Raw genomic sequence first — 13,107 nt, forward strand, 5'->3', positions numbered from 1 at the left:
AACCCATTTTCATGCACATATCTTGAGGTCAGAGATCAATGAATCCCCGTGAAAATGGCCATGCCAGTTTTTCCTCGCCAAAATTTAGCGGAGCATTATTTAACCTCCTTCGTGACAAGCTAGTATACCATGATTAGTACCGATGGATTCCTTTCTAGTTTCATATGATACCAGTGTCTTCTCTCTAGCTTTAAAACCCGCTACAATCGGAAAAAAATCGCAAGTTGCGTTAATGTGTTAAAGAAATTAGTGGCGTTAAAACATATTTGTCTTAACATGTTATCGTGTTAACTTTGATAGCCCTACTAAAAAATATAATACAGTGTCCATGTACATACACTAGATATTGAGTTTGGATAGAGACTGTGTTGGCTTGTTATGTCCCAGTTGTTTACTTGCTTTGTTTCTATTGACTTTGCACCTGGTGGTTTTGTTATACTGCACTGAAAGTAGAGATGCAATCCTACTGCATATATGTGCACACACACACACACACACGCACACACGCACGCACGCACGCACGCACGCACGCACACACACGCACGCGCGCATCAACAGGGTAGAGCAGACACAGACAGGAGCAGGGTATTAACCTTTCTCCCGCTGAGGAGGCAGTAAGTGGGTGGTGATGGCACATGGAGTGGAGAGAGAGAGAGCAGAGCCAGAAGGAGGTCACTATTGAGACAGTAGATGGAAGTCTCTATTTGAGGAAACAGTGTTCTCTGCTGCTTTGTTAATTATGTGTTTGTCAAGTCTGTCCGTGACATTTGGAAAGTTTTTATCAGCAACTTCTTGGGATCACTTGCATGAAACTATATAATGGAGTTTTAGTGTGTGCATGAGCAGTATGTGTGTGTGAGGGAACAGGTGTGTTCGGCTTAAAGGTCTATGCCTAATAATACATTACAGTGTTTTGTGATGATCCTTCGAAAGGATTGTAGCTTTAGTGTATGATTCAATATCTGGCCAATTCCTAATGCGGTGATATAACTGTGCAAGAAGAGGGTGAGCCCTCCTGCAACAGCAACACATGTATGCATCATCCTTGTCAGGGATCAGGTAAAATGCCTGCACTAGTAGATGTTTTGACCCTTTATTTTTCCAGGGAAGGCTGGCTAAGCACATTAGGTCATTTTCAGAAATGACCTGCAGCAAACTCGTACAGAACCACAGGTCTAATAGCGCTGTAGGTACGTAGGACTGGGGTGATTATCTTTATATGTGTACGGTGACAAACTCACAGCTAGCATCCTCTTCTTTTCAAAAACATCCCTCTTACTCTTAGTAGAGGGCAGGAGCGTAGCGGAAACGATCAGCATCAAACTAATGCACAATTTTCATTAAAAACTTTGGAATTATAATTAACTAAAGACATAAGGGGGTTAGTGTGGATGAGTTGAGTTGAAAATGCTACCTCACTAATGATGCTTATGAGCAAATTAAATAGTGTTAATCTCCTCTCTCGGAGCTGTGATTCATAAAAGAAGGATTTGCTTGATATTGATACTCGGGGGTAGAATAATAATGTTCATGGGCAGGTGAGGAACTGGGGGAAACGCTATCAGCTAATATGTATCTGTTGTAATATTAGATATGAAAACTAATTTATTTAACTGAGTTTACAACTTCAATAATCATGTTTCTCGCAGCAGAATTTTTTTTTTTTAATTGTACAAGTTTTCTTTTTCCCCATGAAGTCAGATTTTTTTCCAGCTGGATTTGACCTTCACTTACAGAACAAGCTTTAGGCTGCTGCTGCTCTCTTGTGGTGACAGTACACATTGCATCTGCAACACAGTACTGCAAAGCCTTATGGGAAGCAGAATTTAACTAAAAGATCTGTGTGTATTGTTACGTTCAGGTATATCACCAATAGCTATAGGAACAGGAAGGTTTAATGATCTAGCTCCTTGACAAAAAAAGACTGTATGTCATGTGATCTAGTGGGTCCCAACCTTTTTCCTTAGGGGGACCCCTTTTCAATCATAGAGTAAACTGATGACCGCTGACTAAGTGACATATTATATTTAGTATTATATTCAATGCATAACAATAACAGTACAGAAAAACTGATAAACTGTACAATTAACCAAAATAGAGAACACAATAACTGCAGGAAGTTTGTGTAAAACAAGTGATTTGGATGAATTTTGATCAGATCATTTCCTGTGAATATTGATTCAGAGAGGAGTTTTCCTGGTATTTTAAAGCACTTTTAATACAATTCTCTCTATTGTGTGTGTTGTTTTTTTTAAAATTTCTAACAATCATACCTACTTAAAGGTACTGTTTGTAACTTCTTATACTTACAGTCTTATAAATCATTGCGGGTCGGTGTCCCATGCACGCTTGCGTGTGGCTACACTTTTCCAACACAAACTACACGGAAGCACCAAAACCGCAAACTTATATCTAGTGAAGCCCGTCTTGCAAAACAGTGTCAACTAATCCTGCTCCAGCCTCCCGACCGCGGCCAGAGGACACAGGGGAGATGATGCTGTGTCTGCTCCGCTGCCTGCCGGCTTGCCTTCACTCACACACCGCGCTCATTCTCACTCGCTATCTCGCTCCACCTTCTGACCGCAGTCGGAGGCTGAAGCAGGAAAAGCCAACACTAGAATCAGCATTGATTCATGGAGAGACCTTCGTCTGGTCAGCTAACATTACTGCCAAGCAGCTGAAATATAGAGTGATATTGTGCTTTTAGCTGACGTGTGTCGCCTCACTGTTTTGAGCGATGCTCGTTCATGTCTATGTAGAGCGAGCACAAGCGCGAGCAACAGGAGGCTGACTTTCGCTGACTTAACGGTCACAGGTGTCGCTGTTAACAAGACATTTCTGATTCTTACATAGAGTCCCTTTAATACGCTTATTTTGACATATCCAGTGCTTTCTTCTCCCTGACGCTTGGCCATTGTTCTATTAGCTCTTTGGTTGTTTTCTAATGCAGGACGAGGCTGTTTAGCAGAGAGGGAAGGCTCTGTGAATACAGCTTGTGTTCAGGTCTTCACAGTTATTGCCCTTATCCTGTTTGTATCTTAAATAATAATCCAAACTTTGAAAATAAATTCATTTAGTTTTCTTCACAGAAATGATTGGAATACTGAGATATGGGCCAACTGTTTATTTTTTTAAAAAGTTGTCTTACACCCATTAAAATCAAGAAGGCCTTGCGGGCCCCAGTGCGGCTTTGGCGCCCTCTAGTGGGGGTTGGGACCCCAGGTTGAGAAACAGTGATATAGGTGAGACATTTCTTGTTTTATTATATGATCATTTAAGGGCTACACTTTTTTAGAAAAAGTCTTTCATTCCTGATGACATTTCTCACTGGATGGAGGATTTTGTTTGTTAGCTTGGGAGAGAAGACAACGTTCTCTGTTTTGTAAAGTAATACTGTAAGTGAGAAGTTCATGTCGTACAAATGTTTCACCGCAGCAAATGTATGTTTTAGTGACATATAAGTCCACGTTGGCTTGGCACTTATATGTCCACGACACAATAAAAATAATAACTAATCTACTATTGCGGTGTAGTATGATTGAGTTAGCATGGACATAATAAGAAGAATGGAAGATTCCTACCTGTGTAGTTACTGTCATCTTTGGCCAGCAAACACAAAAAGAAGGAGAAAGAACAATTGATTAGAAAACCAAAACAGTTAACCAGAAGGAACAGATCATTCTGCTCCAGCATTTTAATGTTTTTTCAACTAAACCATTCACATTGCTAATGTAGAGTTTGTAAAGATTTGGTGCAGTAAAGCTCAAAATTAAAATTATTTCCCTCCACTAGATGGCAGTGACACATCATCATAGTTGTCCTGAGAAATGCACTGTTGGTTGGATGCTGAGCAGTTTATTTGCTGGCAGGAGGTCCCTAACTGTGGTAGATATTATGTAATCCACAAAACGACACTTTAAAAACCTTTAAATCTCATATAGTTATATAGTGTAGGTACCACAGAAACTCTTATAGCAACAACATAGAAGAATGAAACATTATCAGAGTACATTATAAGTACAAATATGAGTGAACCGTAGAGCTTCTTTTAAATTATTATACAATAAGTCGCCTACTTTCAGTTGCCCAGTCCAACTGTGCTGATAATTACCTCTAATACTACCATTCCCATAGCAACTTTATTGGTTGCCATGCCAACTCCTCTGATGACCAGTTGGCAATCTAATTTCTTTCAGTAAATCCTCATTTATGTGTCCTAATTTGGACAAATCTTTTCAGACATGCCAACTGTTGTAACCGAGAACACTCTCGGGTGTCGATGATATCACAAATAATCCACTCACACTCTCGTATTCATTGAGTATTTATCCAGTGTACATAGTTTAATGTGTGGGACACTTCGTATTCATCATTCGCTTTACCGTCCTGTGCCAACGATACCACAGCTACCCTCTGGGGATTACACTCTGATTGGTTGGATCATTTATTGCCTATAGCAACCAACGCTTCACCGTTGGGAGAGCAGGTGTTTGTAATTATCTGTCATCTTTAAAGCCTTGTGTTCCCATTTTAGTGAGGCAGGCTGCAAAAGCTAAGTGAGCCATGTTTGTGTGATGAAATGGATGTGTTCCATCTGTTTGAATACAATGCACACTTCTGCCAATAAAGAATCACTTACAGTCACTTTCATTAAAGATTAATTGATCGATTTTGACTATAAAATATTGCAAAAAAATGCCTATTTTATGAAGCAGAGGCCAAGCAATGTCCATAAATTGCTTGTTTTAGCTCATCAAACATTCAGTTTAGTATCATATATGACAAAGAAAAGCATCTAATCCTCACATTTGAGAAGCTGGAACCAGAGAATGCTTGGCAAAAATCAACTGGCACAATTAATCGATTATCAAATCTATTCATCTATTAATGGACAAATCATCTCAGCTCTAAAATTGACAGTAAATCTTAAATGATATATCTTTTTATTTAACTTTTCCTAAGTGGTAAACAAAAAGGTCTGTGATTTTCAGAGCACAATAAATCAGAATGGATTTGTTTGCTACTACTTCTTATGATGGATATTATGAATTTATATCAGAAACATTTATACAAAGTTGGACACTGTGGTATAAATGTTAGCTAGACTGGCTGCAAGGATAATGTAAAAGTCATGATTTACTGCTTACCCCTACTGAATCTTCCCGGAGACAGTAAATGGCATCCCACCACACAACATCATTTTCTTAATTCTACTGTAATTGGAAGCTTAATGTGAAAATGTAATTTAGTCACAATGGCTTAGAAACTCACAGAGGCAGTTGGGCTTAGGCGCGTCCCACTTGCCCAGTTTAGTGCAATGGCTGATGTTTCTGCCCGACAGGTTGAAGCCAGCGTGGCAGCTGTAATGAAGCACTGTCCCTTCCACTGGCGGCCCGGGGGGCTTCGCCGTCACCCGGCCGTTCTCCAGGGAGGTCCACACCCGCGGGCACAGCAGCACTGGGAACCAAAAGAGAGGGGGGCATTAGACAACATGCTTTAAACAACCTGCCTGCAGCGTCTGGAAACAGGGTTGATGAGAGCCGTTAGACTGGATCAAAAAGTCGTGGGCTGTGAAAACCAAAACATGAGCTGAAAGATGCTAAACCGCCTGGTAATAATATAAGTTAATACCTTAGAGGGACTATTTGTAACTTTCAGAAATGCTTGTTAAAAGCTACACCTGTTGCCATTAAGTCAACGAAAGTCAGCATCGGGCTCGCGCTTGCTCGCTCTACATAGACATGAACGAGCATCGCTCAACACAGTGAGGCAACACACGTCAGCTAAAAGCACAATATCACTCTATATTTCAGCTGCTTGGCAGTAATGTTAGCTGACCAGACGAAGGTCTCTCCATGAATCAATGCTGGCTTTTCCTCCCTCCGGAGGAAGAGGCAGGAAAAGCAGGTCGGTGCCGTGGCTGAGCAGGAACAGAAACGTTACCGTCACCCCGTCACTGTCACTTCACAACACACGGAAAACCTCTGTTGGTCTGGAGGAGCTGCAGCATTTATTTCTGCACAAACGTCCACTGTACATTCACTAGATATTCTCAGAGCTACAAAGTCTTCTGCAGTGTGGAGTGAGCGCGCGTTCACGTCTAGAGGTGGAGCGAGACAGCAAGAACGCGCGCGGCTTGTGTCAGTGAAGGCAAACAGGCAGAGAAGCAGAGGCTCCGGCCACACGCGTGCGCGCATGTGTCCCGACCCGGTACATTTATACGCTTAAAAAGTTACAAACAGTCCCTTTAAGTAACATAAAGACCATTAGTAAATGCTTACTAAACACTTTATTTACTGACTTATTAATGCATTAATTCATGTTAATTAATGTACTCTTATTGTAAAGTGTTACCAAAACAGGATACAAATGAGCAATAAGGTAAAAACTTCTGCTACTTCTGCCTCTTGAGCTGCTGAACCTCTAAGAAATGTTTACAATGTTAATGTACTATTATCAGGTATTGGACTCTTAGATGCATCTGGACATTTTCATACATTTAACCCAAATACAATACAAACACAATATAGTAAGTCTTAACTACCCTATAGGAACCCCCTTGTCGCCCAAATAAAAACTAGTTTTGTGTTTAGTCACCAGTAAGAAATATATGAGGCTGCACTTCAGCCCACATTTGTGATGTTAGCTTTCTATGCTACAGATTCTCTTGGTTTGGTTCCCTGACAAAATGGCCAAGCTCTTGAATAAAATTTTGTTGAGCTGCCGAATTTGTTGAATCTTCCTTCCAGCATGTGAGCACAATAATAAAACTGCAATCTGCACATTGCAGCTTGTGCTCTTACGTAAGCCAGAGAAAACAAAAAATCCTGCTTTGGAGAATGTACTCTTGGGAAAAATAAATTCTACTGATGTTAAATGTGAACTGAAAGAACAAAAACGGGAGATATAACAGGGATTTGATTGGATCCCTGGCCTTATTCTCAGTATACAGCAGAGGCACTGTAGATGTGACATGAGTAGGAATTACATCCAGAGCTCAATATCAAACAAGATTTTTTGGGTTTGCAGGCAAAGTTTGCAGCAAGCAGAAGGAGTACATCAGCTTAAATAAACTAAGCGAGCTATAGCTAGCTCTTTTATTTTTTTAACCATAATCTAATGTACAAGCTAGGAGAGCTATTGCACTAATTAGGCAGAGTATGGACGCTCCGTCATTGAGAATGTGGATAAAGGAGCTTTCGGATTGTATCGGTCTGCAAAGACTAACATACATTTCAAGGGCGAGCGGAAAGACTTCGTTTGTTCAGCTCTGGGAAACATACATCAACATCGTGAAGGTTGGAAATGTAAACTTCACCTGAAGGAAGTCGTTAACGATGTAGGGATATATTGTTGTTTCATTTGTATTCTGATTCTGGTGCAAGAATGTAAGCACTTCAAATCAGTACCCAGCAAGCATCAGCCCAAACTATTCTCTATGGGGGTATCACAGATGGGTTCACATTTACATGCAGGGAATGAAATTAGCAACTGCCACCTGCCAAATACACGGTAAATGTTGGCTGTGGTAGGTAAAACTTTCAGGTCACCTGCCACCATGGCAGATATTAAGAAATATTATTTTTAAGAAGCAATTCCTAAATCAAATATATTACATAAATCTACGGTCTGGCACCACTGACTCAGTGTTTACTATTCTAAAGCGTTCTACCCAGATTTCAGAAGTGGCTGACAAAAAAATGGCCGGTAATGTTCAGGTAAATGTTCAGTGACCTGCCACAGTTGCAGGTGAGGAAAAAGCTTAATTTCAGACCCTGTTTACATGTATTTATTTATAGACCTTCATCAGTCACACATGCCTCCGAGTATACAGACAAAAAAGCTAATCAGCAATCAACAGGAAACAGCTAAATAACAAAACCTATTCATAGATCCCAATTCAACAAAACAAAGTATGTTTACAAACTGGATGGTGGCATGTCATCTGTACGGCATGAGAAGAATTTCACCGTTCGCACCATTCAACCAAAATATGTGACAAATTAATGCCACCTCAAACTTCCACACACTCGCCTTTTTAAACTGCGCCCCATTCATCTGTCTCTGCCAATATATCAGCACGCTGTCTAAAGACGCTCTCTTCCAAAAGAACCTGACAAATTAACCTTCAATTAGTGCATCATTTAAGTTGTTTTGCAGTTTGAGATGTTCATATTGATATTGTGTTGTACAATAGCATCAGAGGTAATTTAATTCATTTTTTTTTATTTAAAATTAAAGGTACTGTTTGTAAATTCGTACACTTACACTCTTATAAATCATTGCGGGACGGTGTCCCATGCGTGCTCGCGTGCGGCCACGCTGTTCCAACACAAACTACACTGAAGCACAAAAACCGCAAAGTTCTATCTAGTGAAGCCCGTCTTGCAAAACAGTGTCAACTCTTCCTGCTCCAGCCTCCCGACCTTGGCCAGAAGACACAGGGGAGACCGTAGCTTTGGTTTCCAGGGCCGGAGTCTCTGCTCCTCTGCTCCTCTGCCTGCTTGCCTTCACTCACACACCGCGCTCGTTCTCACTCGCTCTCTCACTCCACCTCTACACGTGCATGCGCGCACACTACACACTGCAGAAGATTTAGTTTAGCTCTGAGAATATCTAGTGAGTCCTAGTGGACGTTTGTGCAGAAATAAATGCTGCAGCTCCTCCGGACCAACAGAGGTTTCCTGTGTCTTGTGAATTGACGGAGCTCTGCAGCGAGAAACGTTATCGTCTCCGACCAAAACTCCGGTTCCCTCTGACCACGTTCGGGAGGCTGAAGCAGGAAACACAGTATCAACATTGATTCATGGAGAGACCTTCGTCTGGTCAGCATTACTGCATTACTGCATTACTGCCAAGCAGGTGAAATATAGAGTGATATTGTGGTTTTAGCTGACGTGTGTCGCCTCACTGTTTTGAGCGATGCTCGTTCATGTCTAGCGAGCACAAGCGCGAGCGCAAGCAACAGGACGCTGACTTTCCTTGACTTAACGGCCACAGGTGTTGCTGTTAAAAGCAATTTCTGATTCTTTAATAGAGTCTCTTTAATGATGTGATCGTTAGGCTATAATAATATATTTAGAGTTATATTATAATTCGAATTGCAGAGTCAAACAGGATAATTTCAACATAATTATGAAGTAATTTATGAAATATGTAATCAATTAGTGAAAAGCTTAGATTTGGATAACAGCAGACTAATTACACATGACTCCTACAACAGGTCTGGACCACTCGTAAATTGTGTTTGTAGGAGAAAATTCATAATACGAGAAAATTGGTGAATGCGGCAAGTTAAATCACTCGTTCAGTACAAGCCACTTAATAACGAATCTGTTCGTACGAGTGGTTCTTGCAGGAGGCCCAATGTTCCCAAGGTCAAGCATGAAGTTCAAAGTCAACCAAAAGATTTTGGTGGTCATTTGTTGATATTTACTACATGATAACAACCTCTAATTGCAACAGTTTTTTGATAGTGTCAGTAATGTTCCTTTTACAAGTTTTACTTTAATTCTGGTAAAACGGCAGCTATTTCGAGCATTATAATCTATATTCCTATAATAAAATGACAATGTGAAAACAACGTGAAAGGGGTCGCTGAACCTTCAGAGAATCTGCAGCTCCCCTCGGCTTTACAGAGCTTTACAGGGAGTTTCAGCTCATTGCTTAGCTGTTTGGCCCACAACTTTATTGTTTTGATTCACCCTCACCGCTCTAAAATCCCACTGCACACTACCTGCTCACCACCAAACAGCAGACAGACACAGTTAGGGACTAGCTGGTGAACTTAGTGGAGTATTTAGCAGCTAAAGACCCAGATATTTGCCTCAGGAGTTGGTAGAGACCAAACACAGAGCTAAAAGAGAGTGACTATTGGACTTACATTCACCAGGTGGACAGAACACTTTGACTTCAAATGAATTATAATGTTGTTCCATAACTGCTGGATTTGTAAATAAGCAACTGTTTGCTAACAAGTTCAACATAACAACTTAACACAGCTTGTTTCAGGTGGAAGTTAAAAATGATGGGAGGTAATGAAGAAACACTTCCCTCTGTTTTTATGGGCTAGTATTTTATTTCTTTATTGTAACTTAATTTGATGTTGCTTAACCAGACAGAACACATAGTAGGAGTCATTATTATATACAGCATTGTTTTGGAAAGGGATGAGACGAGGACGGGATAAAAGGGGGATGAGAATTTAGATGAAACAGGACTTACAACATCTGCTGTGCAGCGTCATGTCAGTCCATGTGCCGTTGGGTAAGCACTTCCTGACCTTGGGTCCCACGATCACCCGGTTTCCCCTGCAGATGTACTCTATCTCATAATCCACAGGGAGGATCTGCACACTGCGGATCTGTAAGAGAAACACAGACATAGAGCGATTGTTAGAAGGAAAGACAGTAATTAAAGCATGATTGATGCTCTCTCATTCCAGTTTTTCCTCATTCACTCAGGGACCCTCTTCAGTCTGCCTCAGTATGGTAGACTCTGATGCCATATGGCTGTGACAATAAAGTTTTACTAGGAAGAACATTTTATAGCAATATTGTCTGAATTGATGGGCTGTCAGAGGAGGGATACAAGCAAGATTGCCCAGCTTTATATTCCAACTTCATCTGTGTTCACTGCGCAAACATCCCAGAGCTGTGCAATCAGATTTCAAACATTTGAATGGCTCAATTGTCGGTCGCTTCTTACACTTTGAAACTGCACCAATCTCTCCTCTAATTTGAGTTTTACTGCAGTGTAGAATTCATTAAAATCCTGCGAGCTTTAAAGTCCCCCTCCACTCAAAAAATCTATTGTTACTTCACCTGGATGTTTGAGCTTTACTGTGATACACGAGGAGAGTCTGTTTTCACATTCATCTGCAGAAGGAGGAAAGTTTCTCTTCGCTCACATTGAATCTCAGTTTAACACTGTGTACGTATGAGCATCATTTTTGCCACATCACAAACAATTTGGAAGCTAATCATGGTCCAGTATGCACCTTACACAATTGTGAAACGTGAAAACTCAAAGCACACATACACCGAGAATAGACTTTTCAGTGAAGTAGGAGTCATCTTGTGCCCGGCAGTTAAACTTTTGAAATGAACAATATTCATATATTCTGGATTTATGTCATCTTAAGAATCTTAAACTACTTTCCAGCGCAGAGCGAAACGATGCTGGTGGATCCTCTAACTGTACTTTATCATGTCCACTCGCCGTTAGTACTAAACTGAATGACAGCCGCACTCTGCACTTCATATATATATATATAAGCCTTTATTATTAATAATTATTAAATTCACATATCTGTTATCCTTGGAGAAGTTCTGCAGGTTTAAACAATGTTTAAACATTGTTTGGCTTGTACTGACTGACTCAATGGTAGATGAGTGAGATTTCAGCAAAATCCCTTAACTTTATGAATGTGAAACGATAATAATGCCTCTTGTACCCCTTAACTTTTGACTTATCTGTACGTGACAAAAATAAATTGTTTCTAATCTTCATGTCACCCTGTTTGCCCCGTTTCCAGTCTTTATGCTAAACTAAGCTAACCAGCGTATTTATTAAACGGTATCAATCTTCTCGTCTCAGCAAGAACGCAAATAAATATGTATATTTTCCAAAAAATGTCAAATCATTCCTTGAAGTTTTAAATGCAATAACGCCACTTACTTTTGACGTATGGTGTAATAATAATGTCAGCTGATATCTCACGGTATTCTTCTCGGACGTATTACACCATTAGTCTATATTATTATATCATTAGCTAAAATATCCCTTATGGTGTAATATTCACCAGCTCATTTATGTTAGTGTTATTGCCGCCAGTTTCATTTCTCAGGCTGTCATTATGTTTTCTATTTCAAATTCAGTTAGGAAGAAATAACATTTCAGTTAGCAGATACAGTATTAGCTGCTTAATACTGCCAATTCTGTGTTTTTTTATTTTGAAAATCTTCAAGCCAACTGTGGTTTAATATGCTTGATTTGACAGGTGAGGTTGTGCCATTTAGATTCAGAGCAGTAACAGCATCCTGTGTACCTGTTCTTGTGTCAGGCCTCTGTAGCGGATCCCCCCATCCCTGGGAGGCCTGATGATAGCACAGCCTGAAACAAAAGAGAAGAAGAGGATGAAGAATGAAGGACGAGAAGAGCAGAGAGGGGAAAACTCTGTCTCCAGATAATGTAGATATATTACAGCAACATGACATATTGTCAATTTAACTGATGCCTTCCTCCCCGCACAAATTACAGTGCTTCATTCAGGTCACTTAGCAATCTCTGCGGAGTTGCTTCTGTCCATTAAGACATATTATAAACACACACATGCAGATTAGCGCACGTATTCAGTCACAAACACACACAAATTACCTCCAGTTGATGAATTATGTATGGGCACAACGAGAGACGGAAGAGCATGGAGAATAATCAGAAACAATAGTCGTGCCATCACTGGATCTGAAAGAGAAGGACGAGAGAGAGAGAGGTTTTAAAAGAAAGTAGGGGAACGGGGAAATTGAGGATTTTTTAAGAAAGACAGAAGAGAGACGAGGAAAAAGGTTACTGAGAAAATATTCTCAACACTCTCAGTCCTTGGATACAGTCATTTTTGGTCCACTGCTGTCCTTCTAAAAAGGGATGCATCAACTTTTTGGCACAAACGCTCCCTTTTCAACCTGCCTGACTGATGAGCCTCACAGAGAGGATGAGCTGCAAGATGAGTCCACTTTTCTCTCCCTGCCTCTATTTGTATTTACAGTGCAAACAGCCCTTGTTCAGTTGATAGCCAGCTTGGCTTCCCATCAAAAGCCCTGTACACAAAGTTTCATCTCAGGTTTTGATGGCTGATACTGATATTTCTTTTGCAAAGCGGCTGCCCATAGAAACATTTTTCACGCCAAGGCAGACTTGAATTCTCTCCATGTCAGGGTAGAAAAGTGTCTGGAACAGCTTGTACGCTGTGGACACAAAAAGCTCTCCATTACAAGGCAGGAAGGTGCTTTTATGGTTGACAGATTTTATAGGCACAATGACCCACCATACCTATTCACCTACATGGAAGCTCTGCTACGATTCTCCACTGATTTAGCATTGCACTTC

The 13,107-nt window shown here is 40.5% G+C and overlaps 1 protein-coding gene across 2 annotated transcripts in view; it reads right to left on the reverse strand.

Annotated features, from left to right (window-relative positions):
* gabbr1a (gamma-aminobutyric acid (GABA) B receptor, 1a) overlaps positions 1-13,107 on the reverse strand; it is an 85,089-nt gene that overhangs the window by 67,044 nt on the left and 4,938 nt on the right. For both annotated transcript variants that reach the window (XM_074652794.1, XM_074652793.1), the window contains 5 exons: positions 12,379-12,465; positions 12,050-12,114; positions 10,225-10,363; positions 5,272-5,457; positions 3,582-3,599 (listed from right to left, as the gene is read on the reverse strand). In XM_074652794.1, the coding sequence (XP_074508895.1) occupies positions 3,582-3,599; positions 5,272-5,457; positions 10,225-10,363; positions 12,050-12,114; positions 12,379-12,457 (487 nt within the window). In that variant the 5' untranslated portion in view covers positions 12,458-12,465. The remainder of the gene's footprint in view (positions 1-3,581; positions 3,600-5,271; positions 5,458-10,224; positions 10,364-12,049; positions 12,115-12,378; positions 12,466-13,107) is intronic.

This window comes from Sebastes fasciatus, chromosome 12 (genome assembly GCF_043250625.1).
Source record: "Sebastes fasciatus isolate fSebFas1 chromosome 12, fSebFas1.pri, whole genome shotgun sequence".
NCBI classification, from domain to species: Eukaryota; Metazoa; Chordata; class Actinopteri; order Perciformes; family Sebastidae; genus Sebastes; species Sebastes fasciatus.